This window comes from Hemitrygon akajei, chromosome 8, assembly GCF_048418815.1.
Source record: "Hemitrygon akajei chromosome 8, sHemAka1.3, whole genome shotgun sequence".
In the NCBI taxonomy this organism is placed as follows: domain Eukaryota; kingdom Metazoa; phylum Chordata; class Chondrichthyes; order Myliobatiformes; family Dasyatidae; genus Hemitrygon; species Hemitrygon akajei.
In genome coordinates this window covers 118,598,440-118,617,950 of record NC_133131.1, presented here as the reverse complement: position 1 = coordinate 118,617,950, position 19,511 = coordinate 118,598,440, and the positions used below count along the sequence as shown (strand labels likewise).

Here is a 19,511-nt window from a genome sequence, read left to right as displayed (position 1 = left end):
AACTGCAACACCTCTCACTTGCCTCAGATAAGCTCCATCTGCTAAGTCTGGAAACAATATTAGACAGTTTTACTCAGGATGTGTCCCAGAGGTGCAGACCAGGAGTAAACTTTCAAATATGGTAATGGCAGTATAGACTTCTTCAAAACCAAGTCACATAGATGTACCTGTTACTCCTATAAAGCTGAATGTAATATACAGTAAGCCTGAAGCAGAATGAAATTCATGGAACTGCAAACTAATAAATTGCCAGGGCTTAATGACCTACACCTCAAGTTATTGAATGAGTTAGCTGTAGGATTAGGCAATACATTGATCGTCATCATCTAAACCCCTATAAATTCTAAAGCAGTTTCTACAGATTGGTAGGCAATGAATGTTGCCTCTTTTAAGAAAGGAGAATTAGATTGGAAGCTATAGACCAATTGGGCTGACATCAGTCAGAAGATGCTTGAGCATATCATCAACAGAGTGGTAGTAGATCACTTAGAAAATAATTGCAGCACTGGGCAGAATTTATATGCTTTTGTGAAAGGGAAATTCATGTTTGGCAAATCTGTTGGGGTTTTTGAACCTGTATCTAGCAGAATAGTGTATTTGCATGTGTAATAAAGTATTTAATCAAGTTCAAGAGTAGAAGTTACTAATACATTTAGGGTGGGTGGGTTTGGAATGATATGAAAATGTAGCTGGAAACCTTTAGAGAAGGAAGATCAGAGGAGATGATTTCCTGGTATTGAAAGGCTCAACAAGGGAAAGGTAAGGTGTAGTTTTCAGGGAGATCTGAGTAAGAGTTATGATGTGAAACAGAATGAGTATGAAAATGTGAAGATGAAAAGCATTAAGAAAATTCAAATTATGAATTGTTATTATTGTTAATAATACTTTATAGTAGTTTGGAAAAACTTTTACAGCTGCAATTATTGTAGTAGTTAACAGGGTATTGATCCAAAATAAATTTTAGGAATATAGTTAAATACTAAGATTTGCACCTGTTGATAGTTATGAATAGTTGAAGTAATGCCATAGCACAAACTGTGAGATTTGTTATAAATGAAATGTACAGTTGAAGTAAGTTATCCAGATTGTGACTTATGATTCAATTGGAATTTGTGATCAAGAGTTTAAACAAAATATAGTTATTAATAGATTTCTACAGATTATTTTCACTGATGTAGCCATGAATATATAATACTATTTCAAAAATTGTAACTGAATTAAACTTTTTATTTCTAGTTCCAGTTTTCTTCCATGTTTACTCAGTTGGCCAGACTCTTCCATGCCTAATGAGAGATCTTTTGTTTCAAGGCTTTGTGGATCCAAAGTTTGAGTGGATTGGCCCTAATGGACTAATTTCTAAAGGTTTGGAGAAATGCTGTTTTTATTAGTGTGTTTTTATTGCTATATTACAATCATCCTTGAGTTGTAAATGAATAATGATCCAGGCCATGGATCTTTTAACAAACACTGTCAATGTTATTTTTCCACTGATTAAAAACAATTTGTGTGAATGGTGGCATAAATTTTCTCTCATCTCTTCAAATATTTTTCTACTGTGATGTTTTCCACTCAAGAGTGTGATTAAAAAATAACAGAGCATCTTTGCGTAGTTGGGTGTGAATATAAGATAATGTCATTAGTACTATTTCTAACACTGAAATTAAATAAAGATAAACAGTTACCTAAAATATTTAAATCAGTACATAGAAAGAGGAGCAAGGCATTCATTTATTCACAAACAAGAGAAAATCTGCAGATGGTGGATATCAAAGTAACACACACAAAATGCTGGAGGGACTCTGCAGGCCAGGCAGCATCTATGGGAAAGACTACAGTCGACGTTTCAGGCCGAACCCTTTATCAGAAGTCCTGATGAAGGGTCCTGGCTCGAATAGTCAACTGATTACTCTTTTCCATTTATTTATTTAACTCGCTTCTGCTGTTTGTGGTTAATCTGAACCCTATCTCTATATTTGCATATATTTATTCTTCTGTTTTCTCAGCTTTAAAATTAAATTGCTGTGTGTGGAGGGCAGTTCCAGATTTGGAATACATGCCGTGATAGGCACTAACTCCAGCCTTTCAGACAACCTCAAACCATTGCAATATGGCTTCTACTGAAATAGGTCTAAAAGGAGACCCTTATCTCCCTGGCTCGGCACTCATCTCTGGAACATCTGGACAGTAAAGACACCTATTGTTTGTTGACACAGCTCCACTGTCAGTGCTATTATTTCAAACATACTCATCTCCAAACTCCTAAACCTGGGACTCAAAACTTCCCTTTGCAAGTGAATCTTGGGCTTCTAGACCAAGACTGCAATCATTAATGATAGGCAGCAACACCTCCACCATGATTATCCACAAGGCTGCATTCTCACCGCCCCCCCCCCCAAATCTCTTTCCTATATACAGTACTCATGACTTAGTGAGCAACATATTCAACTCTAACTCCATCTATGTTTGCAAATGATTCCACTGTAGTGGGATGTGTCTCAAATAATGATGAGTCAGAGTACAGGAAGGAGCTTTTGAGCCAAGTCTCATGATGTCATTAGAACAACTTTTCCCTCAACATTAGCAAAACAAAAGAGCTTGTCATTGGCTTCAGAGAGGGGACCAGTGCACATGTTCTTGTTTACGTCAGCAGGTGCTTTGGTCAAGATAGTTTAAAGCTTCATGTTCCTCAGAATGAACCAATAGCCTGCCCTGATTCAATCAAGCTGACGCCATCGCCAGAGAAACTCACCAGCGCCTTTATTTCCTCAAAAGACCAGGTGACAAAAAAAACTGCAGAGTTATGGATACAACTCAATATATCACCGAAACCAGCCGCTCCTCCACGGACTGTCTGCACATCTCACTGCCTCAATAAAGCAGCCAGCATAACTAAAGACCCCTCCCACTCTGGACACTCTCTCTTCTCTCCCCTCCTGTTGAGCAGAAGATACAAAAGCTTGAAAGTATGTACCACCAAGGTCAAGGACAGTTTCTATCGTACTGGCATAAGACTATTGACCTGTTGCCTAGTATGATAAGATGGACTCTTGACCTCATTATGACCTTGAACTTTAGTGTCTATCGGCACAGCACTTCCTCTATATCTGTAACACTTTATTCTGTGCTCTGTTACTGTTTTACCTTGTACAACCTCAGTGCATTGTAATGGATTGCTCTGTATGAACAGTATGTAAGACAACTTTTTCACTACACCTCAGTACATGTGACAATAAAATACCAATTTACCAATTGATACAACAAGTGTATGGGACATTGGAAAAAAAAAGTTGAATTTCCCCATGGGGATGAATAAAGTATCTATCTATCTAACTTTGGATATGCTCTGTGAGGCAATCTGTATTCTAATTGCGCTCTTAAAAAGACCAAATCCAATTTTTACCACAGACTTTACACCTAGCAGAAATAGTCATCAACCTATTAGTTTCCCTTCCAGTATTGAGAATCCCATTGTTAAAGTATGGAATTTTAATTATAAGTGTTACTCAATAAAAAATTTTACCGATTATGGGAATATGGCAATTTAGACCTGAGCTGCTCCAGGATTTGGATCTAAGAACTCAGTTTGGTTTCAGAATGCTGTTGTTGCACACTTCTATGGTTTGTATGCTTTGATTTGATTTTTTTTCTCTTTCTCTGTGGGCACTGGAGGTTGGTCTTACTTGTTTTAAGTTGGTTCTTCGTGTTCCTTGTTTTGTGACTGCCTGTTAAGCAAACAAATCACAAAGTTGTATAATTTATATATTCCATGATAATAAATGCACTTTGAACTTTAAACTTTTGAACTTTGAATTTTATATGAGAGGTTTTGAGGAGCTGTTACTTTCTGTTACTTACAGTTTTGCAACACAATGAATGAAGCACATCTACAAAGAAATAGCAAGGAACTATCCAACTCTTCAAATGATCTTTTCCTGATCAACCTGATTCCCCTTTCTGTACTCATTAACATTAGCTTCATTTCTCAACTATGACTATGACATGAGAAAATATTCATTTGTTCAACAGTTGTGAAAGCAATTTTACAATAATTTGATACCTGACCTTAATATATCAACATTATTTGAGTTCCTATAGATTCTGTCTTTAAAATTATTGTTAACTGTAGGAATTGGTTTCCCCATATGTGAGAGTAAAAATCTGTTTTTTCTCTAGGACCACAATTAGTTTATATACTGAATCACCAGCTTAAAGCCAAGTCCAGAAAGAAATGGCTTTGGCCAGATACCTGTAGACTGAGTGAAAAATAGTTGTAGTTTTAACTCTCTTTCTGACAGGGCTGAAGATAAAAGATAAGGCATTCAATAAGATCCATTGTGATAGTCTTATCCAGAAGGATGATAAAGGAGATTTATGCATGCTTGCCTTTTTCTGAGGCATTGAGTTCAAGAAGTTAAATTGCAGTTTTGAAAAACTCTAGTTAGGCCATACTTGGAGTACTGCATTCAGTTCTGTTCACCCCATTATAGGAAGGATGTGGAGAAGGTAGAGAAATTGTTTGCCTGGATTTTCTCTGGATCAGAGGGTGTACACTGTAAGGAGGAGCTCCACAGACTTGGGTTGTCTTCTCTGAAGTGACAGAAGCTGAGGAGAGAACTGATAGTACTTTATATAATTATGGTAGAGCAGACATCCAAAATCCCTTTTTCAAGATCAAAATGTCTAATTCTAGAGGGCATGCGTTTAAGATGAGAAGGGAAAAGTTCAGGGCATATATTTTATGCAAGGTTTGGTGTGAGCCTGGGGTGGAATACGTTAGAGGATTGCCTGATTGTTCTGTTGTCAACTTGTAGGATCAGTGCAATGATTCTACAGCAGACAAGAGACACTGCACACAAACACTAAAGCATAAAATCTATCCTGTGGACTTGTGATGTAGGACCAGTTTAAATATGTTCTGCTTTGGCAGAATAAACAATGCTGCCAAAAACAATGCCTTGGGAAAAAGACATTTTGTATTATATTGTTGCAGACTAATGATCAACCCTGACTTCATACTGTCTTGATGCAGATAATTCAGCCAGAAGAATTTTTTATCAATTCTTACAATTAGTCCCTGGTTATAACAAATTCGGCAGAAGGTGATTTCTCACCAGTAAATTTCTTCCTGTTGTTGTGTTCCAAATGTTGGCTTTGAAATGTTGAGCAACATTGTGGGAGTCTGCAGCAGTTCATGAAGTCGGGTCACCGTGCCATTCTCAAGGACATTTAGGGATGGGCAGTAAGTAGTGCTCAACCTGCAATGTGTCAATCCTGAAAAAATGAATGGGTGTATTAAAATGAAGTTAATCCAGTTTGTCATGGATCCTCAGTCAATTATGGACTATTGTAGCAGATCTGCAGATCGCCCTAGCTGCTGGCCATAAGTTGGTGGGGGCGGAGGGTGTCCTGTCATGAACTCTTTGGATCTGTCGGTGAACGTCGGGTCATAATACTCCAATGCAGCTTAACTTCATTGACTTGTTTTAACTAGAACTTCTTAAGCAACTAGTTTAGTCATTTTCCTTATGTTCTTTTTTTCTTGCCACTTGGTTTTTTTTCAATGCAGGTTCCTTGAGCACCCTGTTCTTAGTTTCTAGAGTTTTGATTTTGCTATGCACAGGGTTCCCATGCTATATGCACTGTTTTAAGTTTGTCACGAATAATGTTCATCACTGCGTCCTGAACTTGGGTTCTGGCTGACCTAATATCTGTGTACTCTAGCCCTCTCAAGTAAATTTACTCTATAAGTCATCTGTTATTCCTCTGTTATGTTCTTCGAGTAAATCCTCACTGTTAATTTCTACCTTTGAGTCTCGAGTTTACTCTGCTCCTGGGTTTGTTTGCCTGAAGATTTCATTGCAGCAGGACTCAGCCGAGTTTGATCCACTATGTGTGGGATTGACCTACCAAGGAAAGGCGGTTGAATTCAGGAGATACTAGCATCGTTGCAGAAAGGCTCTGAAACTGGTAGACGAGATTTATGTTCTTCGGGTATGGACTCTTGTTCTGAGCATTCACCTGTGCATCCTGCAATGTTTGCCCAGAACTAGTCTGAGGGGTCAAATAACCTACCATCTCGGAGTGGCACAATGGAGACCCCGAGTCTTGCCGGGATTTCTTAATACAGTGTACCCTAGTGTTCAAGCTACAACCCACTAAGTTCCCCTTGGGCAGGAGTAAGGTGGCTGATGTAATTTCCCTCCTTTCATGGGCTACGGCCTTTGGGAGAAGGACTCTACGGTGTGTTTTGATATCAGTTTATTTTTAAGAATTTTGAAGAGGGTATTCTTTCACCAGAGACAGCAGAGAACTTGTGTAACACGGAGACTTTGGTTGCCCTGTTCCAATGAGGATTAACTTACCAACTCAAGGATGCTCTAGTGACCACAGACCCAGTAAAGGATTTGGATGAGCTTATGGATATGGTATTAGAATTGATAATAGTATGTCTGAGTGAAGGAGAGAGAAACATGGTGAGTTTGCCCAGAGAGCCAGCTCTCAGGATTGCCCAACGTCTCCTCGGGTTCCACAATCCGAGACTCAGCCCAGACCCTTCTCCAGAGGAGCCCAAACAACAGGGAAGAGCCCAGCTTTCCTCAGAAGAGTGAGAGAGATATGTGAAGCAAAGGAGCTGCTTATGCTTTGAGGCTTTTACCCTGATTTGCAGGGAATCTCCCAGGACCGTCCAGTGAAGGAAGAACTGTGATAGTCTCCAGTCTCTCTCCTGGTTTGTCAAAATCTGGACTATTATTACCTTCTCTATTGACTTTGGAGGGGGGGGGGGGGACATCAACATTCCCTTTAGGGCATTGGTGGACTCTGGCTTGGCAGGGAATGTTTCAAATTTTGGTCTGGCCAAGAGGATCCAAGTTTCTAAGTTATGCCTCAACAAACCATTCGCTCCTGTAGCCCTACACAGGAGATCATTGGGACCTGGTCAAATTTCTTATCTTTCTGTTCCGCTCAAGTTAATGATGGGTATGCACGAGGAAACGGTGCATTCTCCAGGTATTCCCCTAGTCCTTGGTTACCTGTGGTTACTTTCCCAAAGTCCGTCAACCTTATGTTGGAATAATTGTCTTTCTAAAGGTTCCAAGAGACCAGCAGAGGTCCCAAGAGTCAGTTGGAGGCCCTCAGAGGCCAGTCCAAATTTCCAAAATGCCAGACTGAATTTCTGCGATACCAACAGGAGTGTCTGAGATACCTGCTGTGAATTAGTCTAGAGTGCCTCCAGAGTATTCGGACTTGCTGGAGGTATTTAGCAAAAAGAGTGCCACAATGCATCCTCCAACTAAGGGCTATGATTGTACTATCAACTTGCTACCAGGTATTTGTCCTCCTGGGAAAAGGCTCTATGCCTTATCTGCTCCTGAGAGAAGAGTATTCTTTTCACTTGCTGAAGTGGGATTATTTTTCACATCCAAACAGGATGGCAGACTGAGACCACCAATTGATTACAGGGTTCTAAATACGTTCAACCTGAGTCATTTGTTATTCCTCTGTTACGTTCTTCAAATAAATCATTGTTAATCTCTACCTTCGAGTCCGGAGCTTACTCCACACCTGGGTTAATTTGCCTGAAGATCTTATTACATTGTTGGGCCATAGCTGGGATGTTGAATTTGATTCTGGAGAATAGCAGAATAAGCCCCACCTACAAATTGTCATTTAAAAAATAGTACCAATGTACAAAAGTGAAATAAACACTTAAAACAATGAAATCAAATTAAGGAAAAATGTTTAGATTGTTCATCTGCATTCAAATGGATGCCTCACTGAGACATTGTCGATACAAGCAAAGCTGCACTTATGTTCAGTTTGTTCACTCTGTTATTGGAAAGATGTTATTAAAATGGAAGGAGTACAGAAAAAGATTTATGAAGATGTTGGCAAGACCTGAGGTGCTGAATGGTATACTGTATAGAGATAAGTTGAAGAGGGTAGGACATTTTTCATTGTTTCATGGGAGACTGATATTGTACAGTGTATAAAATTATTTGGGGCACAGAGGGGAAAAGAAGTAGAGGGCATAGCTTAAGGTGAGAGGGAAAATATTTAATAGGAACCTGAGGGGTAACTTTTTCAACAGAGGAACTGGTTGAGGCACGTTCAATAACAACATTTAAAACACAGTTGGACAGGTAAAATTTAGAAGGGTATTGGTCAAACTTGTGCAAATGGGACCAGCACAGACTGGCATCTTGACCAGCATGGACCAGTTGGGTAGAAAGGCCTATTTTGTAAGTCTCTGTGACTATGAGATTTTAGACTAATAGAGGCAAATCCAAAAATAGGAATCCCTGTCAGGCTTTAGATACAAACTTAACAGTTTTCTTAGTTTATAAAACAACTATTGCAAACTAAAGAGTTAAATCTAAACATTATGTTTCATGTTTAAATTTTTCACCAGTTTTCAACACAGCCATTAAATTTCAGTTATAGATATAAATATTTATAGATATAAAACTATCAAATATTGAAAGGCCTAGGTAGAGTGAACGTAGAGATGATGTTTCTGCAGTGGGGCAGTCTAGGACCAGAGGGCACAGCCTCAGAATAGAAGAATGCTGTAATATATCGATCTATTAGTTTTAGAGGAATGACCCCCCTTAGCAGTAATTATTGACTGAAATCTTACGCATATGCACCGATTTGTTGCTCTCTTTCTGCAAAATGAATATATATGTTAACTCTCTTCCAAGTGCATGACTTTATTTATTTGATATGTAGTCATACAGACACAACAGTCATCCCTTTGGAACAGAGATAGAAGCATAGAAACATAGAAAACCTACAGCACAATACAGGCCCTTCGGTCCACAAAGATGTGCTAAATATGTCCCTACCTCAGAAATTACTAGGCTTACCCATAACCCTCTATTTTTCTAAGCTACCTATCCAAAAGTCTCTTAAAAGACCCTATCGTATCCACCTCCACCACCGTTGCCGGCAGCCCATTCCACGCATTCACCACTCTCTGAGTAAAAAACTGAGAAAAACATCTCCTCTCCTTAGCTAGAGAGTGGTGAATTTGTGGAATTCATTTCCACAGACGGCTGTGGAGGCCAAGTCATTGGTTGTATTTACAATGGGGGTTGGTAGGTTCTTGATTAGTAAGGGCATCAAAGATTACACTGAGGAGGCAGGGGAATGGAGTTGAGAGGGCTAATAAATAGCCATTACGGAATGACAGATGAGCCAAATAGCCTAATTCTGCGCCTATGCCATATTATCTTGTGGTAATACACTTTGGATAATTGAACTCGAAAGTGGAGTACAAAGTCAATGGCAGGATTCTTTGGAGTGTTAAGGAGCAGAGGGAATGGGGTCCAAGTGAGAGGGGAAATATATAATAGGAACTAGGATATCCCAGTAGGATATGCCCCAGCAGTTGTTGGTGTTCCTTTCCGCGCCTTGTGGCACATCATGCAGCAATCTTGCCATATCTTTAGCCTCTTTTTGTTGGGTTTTTACAAAACTGAGTTGCTAGCTTGACGCTCAACCCAGCATGGATGGAAAGCATGCAAGGAGCCAGCTGAGTTCAAACCCGGGATCACTCTCCTCGAGGCCCGGTGAGGATGCCAACTCACCACCAGCGGCCGGCTGTGTTCCAGGAAAGATGGCAGAGCATGCCTGATGAGCCAAGTACCCTAATTCTGCTCCTCTGTTTTATGGGCATGTATGGAGGAAGGTATATATTACATAAAGTAAACATATAAAGCATACATTTTCAGGAATTGTCACTGACCTCATACATCGATTACATTCTCTTTCAACAGATGCTACTTGAGTGGCTGAGCTTTTCCAGCATTTCTGCTTTTATCACATAAATTTCTCTATTCCCAAAATAAACTGATCTGTCTTTTTCCTTTAGAAATGTAGAGCGATGAGTAATATCATGATGCCTGAAGTGAAATATAGTTAGAAATTATGCTGTTAGCCCATCTTTTGGAACTGATTATATAATATGTACTATTTTGTGTAATGTTTTCCATTACATTATTACAACTGTGACTGTTGTAAATCTGCTGTTTTTATTTTATTTAGAATCACAAAGATTTGTCATCACAGACAATGGAAACTTGGTGTTTGATACCATTTATGTAGTTGATTCTGGAAATTACACCTGCAATCTTATGTACAGGCTTGATTTGAAACAAGTGACAAGATTGGTCAGATATACAGTCTATGGTAAGTCTTGCACTCTTTCAGAAATGTCGATATTCCCAGCATGAATGTTTTCCTTCATTTACTCCTTAAATTCAGTTTAAAAACTTGTAATTGCCTTGGTGTATCTGGTGCTCCAGCATGAGGTCGTGGGTGGAAACGAGAAGCATGGCAAGTCGAATAATTTCAAGATCTCTATTTAGTTATTAACATTTAATAACTGTGAACAGCTGTAAAAAATTCAGTTGTTTATTTAAAAATTAGTTTCCCTGTATTTTTATGTTGTAAAACTTACTATAATATCTTTCACTAATGGCTTATTTTTAACCGTGTTCTATGTTTTGGTTCCTAAAGTATATTACACTATTGTCCTTTTACCTTTGACATCTCCAGAGATATTCCAGATTTTGCTTTTCTAAGCTGCAAAAAATATACAGTGCCTGTTAAAAGTATTCAACACCCCTTGGAAGTTTTCATGTATTATAGTTTTACAACATTGAATCACAATGGATTTAATGTGGTTTTTTGACGTTGATCAACAGAAAAAGACTCCTTCGTGTCAAAGTGAAAACAGATCTCTACAAAATTATCTAAACTAACCTAACAAATATAAAACAAAACATAATTGATTACATAAGTATTCACACCCTTTTATATGACACACTAAATCATCACTGGTGCAGCCAATTGGTTCCAGAAGTCACATAATCAGTTAAGGTGTCCTAGCTATATATAAACCTGTGTGCAGTCAAGGTGTTTTCATTGATTGTATTAAAACTACACCTGCATCTGTAAAGCTCAACTGCTGGTGAGTCAGAATCCTGGCAAAAACTACACCAGAAAGACAAGAGAACACTCCGAGCAGCTCCGCAAAAGGGGTTTGAAAAGCACAAGTCAGGAGATGGATACAAGAAAATTTCCAATTTACTGAATACCCCTTGGAGTACAGGTAAGTCAATCATCCAGAAGTGGAAAGAATATAGATAGCACAGCTGTAAATCTACCTAGAGCAGGCCGCCCTCAAAAACTGAGTGACTGTGCAAGAAGGTGATTAGTGGGGGAGGCTACCAAGAGAGCTATGACAACTCTGGAGGAGTTACAAGCTTCAGTGGCTGAGATGGGAGAGACCTGTTGCCCATGTGCTTAACCAGTCGCATTTTATGGGAGAGTGGCAAAGAAGAGCAACTGTTGAAAAAACACATGAAATCTCAGCTAGAGTTTGCCCAAAGGCATGTGGGAGAATCTGAAGTCAGCTAGAAGAGGATTCTCTGGTCTAATGAAATCAAAATTGAGACTTGTGGCCATCAGACTAAATGGTATGTTTGGCGTAAGCCATACACCGCACATCATCAAAAATACATTATCCTTGAAGCATGGTGGTGGCTGCATCATGCTGTGGGGATGCTTCACTACAGCAGGCCCTGGAAGGCTTATGAAGGTAGCGAGTCAAATGAATGCAGCAAAATACAGGGAAATCTGATGTAGTCTGCGAGAGAACTGATACTTGAGAGAAGATCTGTTTTCCAGCAAGACAATGCCCCAAGCATAAAGCCAAAGCTACACAGGAATGGCTTAAAAACAACAAAGTTAATGTCCTGGAGTAGCCAAGTTGGAGTCCTGAACTCAATCAAATTGAGAATTTGTAGTTGGACTTGAAAAGGGCTGTTCACTCACAATCTCCATGCAATCTGACGCAGCTTGAGCAGTTTTGTAAATAAGAAGGGGAAAAATTGTAGTGTACAGATGTACAAAGCTGAAAGAGACACAGATTCAAGGCTATAATCGCTGCCAAAGGTGCATCTAATAAATACTGACTTGAAGAGGGTGAGTAATTATGCAATCAATTATTTTGTGTTTGATAACTAATAAATTTAGACCAATTTGTGGAAATGTTTTCACTTTCACACAAAAGAGTTTTTTGTTGATCAGTGTCAAAAAAGCCAAATTAAATCCACTGTGATTCAATGTTGTAAAACAATAAAACATGAAAACTTCCAAGGGGGTGTGAATACTTCTTATAGGCACTGTATGGTTGGACTGTCCACCTTTTCTTCATACTCATTCCAAGAATTAATCCAGTTCCAGAAATGAATGCCCCGTTATACTTTTGCTTCAATGATGAAACCAATCCCATACACAGTAGTCTAGATGTAGCCTGACGAATGCTCTATTACACCTGCAGCATGCTCTCCTCCAGCAATAAGCAATATTATTCTGTCAGCTTTTTCGATGGCTTGTTGAATCTGTATACAAGACTTCTGTGAATCTTGCATTGGAACACACAGCTTCCTCTGCATCTCAGAGCTGTGCAGTCTCTTACCATTTGAACAATATTTTTCTTGCCCAACTGGACTAATTTACATTTTCCTGTGTCATCCGCCCTTTGCTAGATCTTTGCCTGCTGATTTTCCATTAGCTTTAGGCCCTTTGGATTGTCCAAAACCATGGGTGTCTTTCTTTGTGTATGGTATGGTTTCAGCCAGAAGAAGTTCGAGCATTCCTCCAATCAAATTCGGCCTTCTGCAAACATTTGTTGCATCCACCTATCACCTACCAGCTTCTGTCATTAGTCCTTTTCTATTCCATTTGTCTATCACCCCTCCTCCCCTTGGTCGGCCTATCATTTGCTAGCTCTTGTTCTATCCTTTCTCATCTCCTTTGTATACTGGCTGGTTCCCATTTTTCATTTGCACCAAAACATCAGACGGTTGTTGCACCAAAACAACTTCCCATGATTCAGGACATTAACAAGGACAGGTGTGTAAAAAGGGCCCGTAGGATCACTGGGGACCCAAGTCATCCCAACCACAATCTATTCCAGCTGCTACCATCCGGTAAGCAGTACCACAGCATAAAAGCCAGGACCAGCATGCTCCAGGACAGCTTCTTCTACTAGGCCATCAGACTGATGAACTCACACTGATTTGAGTGTACTCTATATTACATTGACTGTTCTATTTATTATAAATTACTATGATTGCACATGGCACATTTAGATGGAGATGTAACGTAAAGATTTTTACTGCTCATGTATGTGGAGGATGTAAAAAATAGTCAATTCAATTCAATATCCATCAACAGATGTTGCCTGACCCATTAACTTCCTCCGGCATCGTGTTTAATTTTGGCTTCTGATTTCTTAATTAGTGCAGTTCGCTGACCCACTTTCCCAATACGTACTCCTTTAACAGAGCCCAGGCCTCATATAGATCATCCATATGCAACCATTATCATGAATCTCTCATGCTTTCTATAACAGCTTGTGCTCAGCTAGTGGGCAACTTGAACAGAAACTTCCCTACCATTTTAAAATGAGAGAAATTTTAAAATTCAGTGCCATTCCAGGGTAATAAACTCTTACATTCAGCATTTTAATGTGCATCTTCTGACTGCTTTCATTTGTATGAATTAATTTAAAACATGCTGCATACAGCAGATTGCTATTTACTAATATATTTGTTGTTAATTATCTTTTTCAAGTGTATCACAATCCAAACAAAAGTGTCCGCCTGGAAGCAGATTTCTACGCAACTAAGTGTAACAACAATGAAATTACTAAGTTTGAGAAACACTTGCAGAAGCAGTTGGAAGATGCTGTCCAGGATTTGCAGTGTGAGGTGCATCACTGGAATTCCGCATGTCACGGTATCAAACCCTCACCAATGAGTCATATATTTAATTTTCAATTCATTGGTAGGTAAATTTTAATTCAGATTAATGCTCAGTTTCCCCTACAGTACATCCCTTATAAGATTGAAGTTTGACTTGGTGAGATAGATAACCATTTTTGTTGTAAAATTAACAATATCTTTGGCTTCCATTGTTATATTTTCCATTCCATTTGGGTCATAGACTGATACATTTTCACTTACATGGAGAAACGCAAACTCAAATGTTGGATCTTCAATCAAATGACAAGTGCTATTACAGAACTACAAATCCAACATCAGCATATTATCAGGATGGCACTGTAGCACAGCGGTTAGTATAGTGCTTTACAGCACCAGCCATGAGACTGGGGTTCAGTTCCTGCCACTGTCTACAAGGAGTTTTTGTGCTCTTCCCGTGACTGCAGCGGTTACTCTGGGTGCTTCAGATTCCCCCCTCATTCCAACGATGTACCAGTTATGATTAGTAAACTGTGGGCATGCTATGTTGGTGGCAGAAGCATGACGTTTCCCGGCTACCCCAGAACATTTTGGACATTGTTGATCATGCCACAAAAAACACATTTCACTGTACATGTTACAGGTAAAGGTAATCTTTAATCTTTCAAATGCCAGACTAAACAGTGAACTTGGTCACAATAAACATGCTCAACCATGTATAGTGATGCTAGAAAGTTTGTGAACCCTGTAGAATGTCCTCTACTTCTGTATAAATATAACCTAAAATGTGACCAGATCTTCATGCAAGTCCTAAAACTAGATACAGAGAATCTAATTAAATAAATAACACAAAAACATCATACTTGTTCATTAATTTATTGAGAAAAATGATCCAATATTACATTTATTTGTTGGAAAAAGTATGTGAACCTTTCTATTTTTTGGAACTTGCTGGCCTGGGCATGCAAACATAATGTTCATTGTACCTCAGAAGCAATTTCTTAACTCACAGCATTACAACCTTCTGACAGTGTGAAAACCACCGTAGAAATGAAAATTCCTCAAATTGTTTTCATTTCGCAGGTTCTTCTAAAATAACATATTAATAATACAATTAAATTGTATTATTTTCCTCTCTATGTGAAGAATAAAACTTATGAGCAGATGAAAATTTTGGGCAGCAGAAGTTCTAATAAGTAAAAAGTATAAGATTCCTACATTATTCCCCACATGTCTCTTATTAAGATGCAGATTCTGCTATTTTTAAATGTTTACATCAGAAAGCTAGGTGAATGAAAGAGATTCCAACTATTAATGTAAATAACTGGAAAATCATTTACAAGTATGAAGTGAAACCTACATACAATTGTATACTTTCAAATACACTTTAATTATTTCATTGTACTCTCCTGTGTTCCACTAACCATGTTGTACTTCTACTTCTCTCATGTTTGGGACACGTAGCAATGAATTTCATCACATAATATTGTTAGATTCGAGAGAGCTGCAGAGTGATTATGAAAAGACTTGGAGGAATAATGCTAGCAACTACACAAGTTAGATCATTGTCCTAGGAAGAGAGGTTCTGTCTTGCGATTGCTCTGTAATGGTAAAGCAGTGTATCTATCTATCTGAGAGAAAGCAAAAATATATAATTAGAAAAAAACAACATCTTTTACAGTGTTTCCATTTGCACTTGGCTGGGCTGATGACTGTAATGATCCACAATGTGACCAACAGTCAGAAGAACGTGTAAAAAAGGTAATATTGAGTTTACCGTGGAAGTAAAATGTAATCATAATTGGATACGCATCATTAAATGCCAAATATGTTGTTGTATAAGTAAGAGGGGTAGGCGTAATAAGCTGTAGCTTCAGCCTACACCCTTTTGTCTGTTTTAAAGAACATTTTTTGTTGTAATTTTGTCCTATGAAATCATCGTGATGAAATCATCATTGTAATTGATGCTTTTTGTTATGTTTGTACTGACCAAAATAAATTAATTTAGTTCATTCATTCACTCATTTATCATAGAATAGAATTGTGTACAGTTTAACCAATAGCCTCCCAAAGGGTTAAAATGTGAGCAGCACAGAGCATTTGTAGAATCAATGTGAAACATTTTACTGCAGCTTTCTTTTAACTAATTTTTGGGTTTCTCCTATATAATCTTGCTGGATATAGTAAGGTTCCTACTCAATTATGAAAATTGCAAGTACAGTTTTTTTGCATTTATCCACATAGTATTTTAGATTAATTGTTGTGCCAATTCAAAACAACACAACAGTAGGAGAATTTTAGCAAGGAGGATGCAAAACTTCAAAATGTTCAGCCCAAGTCTTTGGATAGGCTAAACAAAACAGGACCAGAAACCATGAAAACAAAATTAAAATGTCATAGAAGGGAACCATGATTGACTTTGCAAGGAAGTGATGTGGCTGCTGGGATCACATATCATCCATTCTGAAATTGGCTTGTATGTAACTTTCCAACCATTGTAATGAATGGACAATAAACAATGCATACTTACATATCCAAACTTTTCTTATGAGCAAGATTCCCTATTGTAACACAACAGAAGATATTCACTGTACTTAAGAAATAATTCCTTAAGTAGCTACAATAAAAACAAACAATAAAAAAGTGGTTTGTAACTAATTTATTTTAGTTACATAAATTTAATATGTATTAACTGAAATTTAGAGCCACAGCTGGCGTGCATTGTGCAGTTCTGTTCATGATACCATAGGAAGGATGCATTGCACTGCAGAGACTATAAGACATAGGAGCAGAATTAGTCCATTCAGCCCACTGAGTCTGCTCTGCCATTCCATCATGGCTAACTTATTATCCCTCTCAGCCCCATCTCCTTCTCGTCATACCCTTTGAAGCCCTTACTAATCAAGAGCCAATGAGCCTCTGCTTTAAATATACCCAATGACTTGGCTTCTGCCATCCATGGCAATGAATGCCACAGATTCACTACCCTCTGGCTAAAGAAATTCCTCCCAATCTCTGTTCTAAGGGGATGTGCTTCTATCCTGAAGTTGTGTCCTTTGCTCTGAGATGCCCCCCCCCCCCACTATAGGAAACATCCTGTCTATGTCCACTCTATCTAGGCATATCAATATTTGACAGATTTCGATGAGATCCTCCCTCATTCTCCTAAACTCCAGCAAGTAGTGGCACAGAGCCAGTAAACGCTCCTCATAGGCTATTCCTTTCGTCCCTGGAATCATTCTTGTGACCTTCTGTGGACCCTCTCCAATGCCAGTACATCTTTTCTTTGATAAGGGACCCAAAACTGCTCACAACACTCCATGCAGTCTGACCAATGCCTTATAAAGCCTCCATGTTACATCCTTTTATATTTTAGCCTTCTCTAAATGAATGCTATTATATTTGCCTTCCTTTGCTTCCTGTTTAGAAAATACTCTAGACTTTTAATCTTTCGACCAATGTGCATGACCATACACTTTCCCGCACTGTTTTCCATCTGCCACTTCTTTGCCTATCCTCCTAATCTATCTAAGTTCTTCTGCAGACTCCTTGTTTCCTCAATACTACCGGCCCCTCCACTATCTTCGTATTGTCTGCAAACTTGGCTACAAAGCCATCAATTCTATCATCCAAACCACTGACATATAACATTAAAAAAAGTAGTCCCAACATTGACCTCTGTGGAACAGTATTCGTCACTGGAATCTAACCAAAATAGGCCCCATTATTCCCACTCTTTGCCTCCTGCCAGTCAGCCAATCTTCTACCCATGCTAGTACCTCTCCTGTAAAAGGGGATTAACTGGGATGTTGCTTGGTCTGAAGCAGTTTAGTTAAGAGACTGGATAGCCTGTCTGTTTTTTCTTGGAGCAGAGAAGGCTAATGGAGTATCTGACAGGGGTATACAAATTATTAGGGGACATGGATAAGGTGAATAATAACCTTTTCCAATAGCAAGTGCATCTAAAACCAGAGGAGATAGGTTTATGTTGAGGGTTGGGAGGATTAGAGTGCATCTACGGAAGAATTTTTTTTCACCTGAAGGGTGATTAGTCTCTGAAATGCATGTCTGCGTGGCGTTAGAGGCAGAGACTATCACAACATTTAGGAAGTATCTAGACAATCCTTGAATTATTAAGGTATAGAAGACTACTGCTACATATTAAAATAATGGCATTAGTATAGATAGGTGCATAATGGTCAACCTGGACCTGCTGAAGGGTCTGTTTCTGTGTTGTATGACAGTGACTCAGTGACATTAACATATGTTTCCTTACTCTAGTGGTCAAGTTCTTAGCCTCAAGTGCTCACCTGATTGTGAAAAGTTAGTAATAGACATGACACTAATATTGTTATAACCAGGATAAACATATGTGATGAAGAAAAATGTACACTCACTTCTGCCCACTGATTTCTAGCATACTGCTAATGTCTTCCACAGTGAAGACTGATGCGTAATACTTATTAAGTTTGTCCACCATTGATCCCTATTATTAAATCTCTAGTCATTTTCCAGCATTCAGTATCCAGTCTTACCTCTCTTTATTTATCTGAAAAAAATTGGTATTTTTATATGATTGGCGAGTTTACCTTCATATTTATTACTTTTTAAATTGTCTTTTGTTGGTTTTTAAAAGCTTCCCAGTCCTCTAACTTTCCATTAATTTTTGCTATATTATATGTCTTCTCTTTTGCAGTTTGACATCCCTTGTCAGACACTGTTGTCTAATCCTCCCTTTAGAATACTCCTCCTTTGGGATGTATCCATCTTGCCCTTTACAAATTGCTACCAAAAACTCCAGTCATTGCTGTTCTGCCATTATCTCTGCTCGCATCTCCTTCCATTCAACTTTAGCCAGTTCCTCTCTCATGCCTCTATAACGAGGAACATTTGCTGTTTCTGAAAGATACACTGACTTAAAGGGTGGACTTACAGGTGCTTTCCACTCAATTATAGACAGGATAACTGGGTTTATGGATAATTGGATACATCATCAATGGGGGAAGTTCAGAGGAGGATAAGATTCCTTTGCCAATCAGGGAAGGAGCTCATTTCACCTTTTCTATCTCTCCCTCATTCTGTCCTCTTCCTGTTCCACCTCACTTCCTACATGATACTGTTCTCTTGTTGATTCTTAAACTATTGAAGACAAGTTAACAATATGCTCAATTACTTTAAATCTCTAAATTCTTTAATCTTAGTGAATTTCCAGAATTGTTAGGAATTAAGGGTTTGGTGGTGTTTTAAGAAAATGTAAGAAAGTAAGTCAATCTGTCTCAAAGTACATTCAATCCTTCAGCACCATTATGGGACTCGCATAAAGGCTTCCAATTAGTAGCCAAGATGTGGGATTGAGATTGCAAAGGGAGCTGGAAATAGCATGTAATAAGGGTAATGTCACAATTGTAATGGGGGACTTCAATATGCAAGGAGATTGGGAAAATCGGGTTGGTGTCAGATCGCAAAAGAGGAAATTTGTTGAAAACCTATGAGATGGCTTTTTAGAGCAGCTTGTGCTTGAGCTCACCTGGGGAAAGGACATCTTAGATTGGGTGTTGTGTAATAATCCAGATTTCATTAGGGAGCTTAAGGCAAAGGAAAACTTAGGAGCCAGTGATCATAATTTGATTGAATTCACACTGCAATTTGAGAGGGAGAAGCATAAGTCACATGTATCAGTATCGCAATGGAATAAAAGGAACTACAGAGGCATGAGAAAGGAGCTTGCCCAGGTCG

General features: G+C 38.6%; 1 protein-coding gene across 6 annotated transcripts in view; it reads left to right on the top strand.

Annotated features, from left to right (window-relative positions):
• The window catches only part of LOC140732190 (zona pellucida-binding protein 2-like), an 81,658-nt gene that overhangs the window by 25,139 nt on the left and 37,008 nt on the right, over positions 1-19,511 (top strand). For 3 of the 6 annotated variants that reach the window (XM_073054453.1, XM_073054456.1, XM_073054458.1), the window contains exons 2-5: positions 1,237-1,362; positions 10,048-10,191; positions 13,648-13,860; positions 15,457-15,536. In XM_073054453.1, the coding sequence (XP_072910554.1) occupies positions 1,237-1,362; positions 10,048-10,191; positions 13,648-13,860; positions 15,457-15,536 (563 nt within the window). The remainder of the gene's footprint in view (positions 1-1,236; positions 1,363-10,047; positions 10,192-13,647; positions 13,861-15,456; positions 15,537-19,511) is intronic. The other 3 variants (XM_073054455.1, XM_073054454.1, XM_073054457.1) reach the window with 3 other exon arrangements.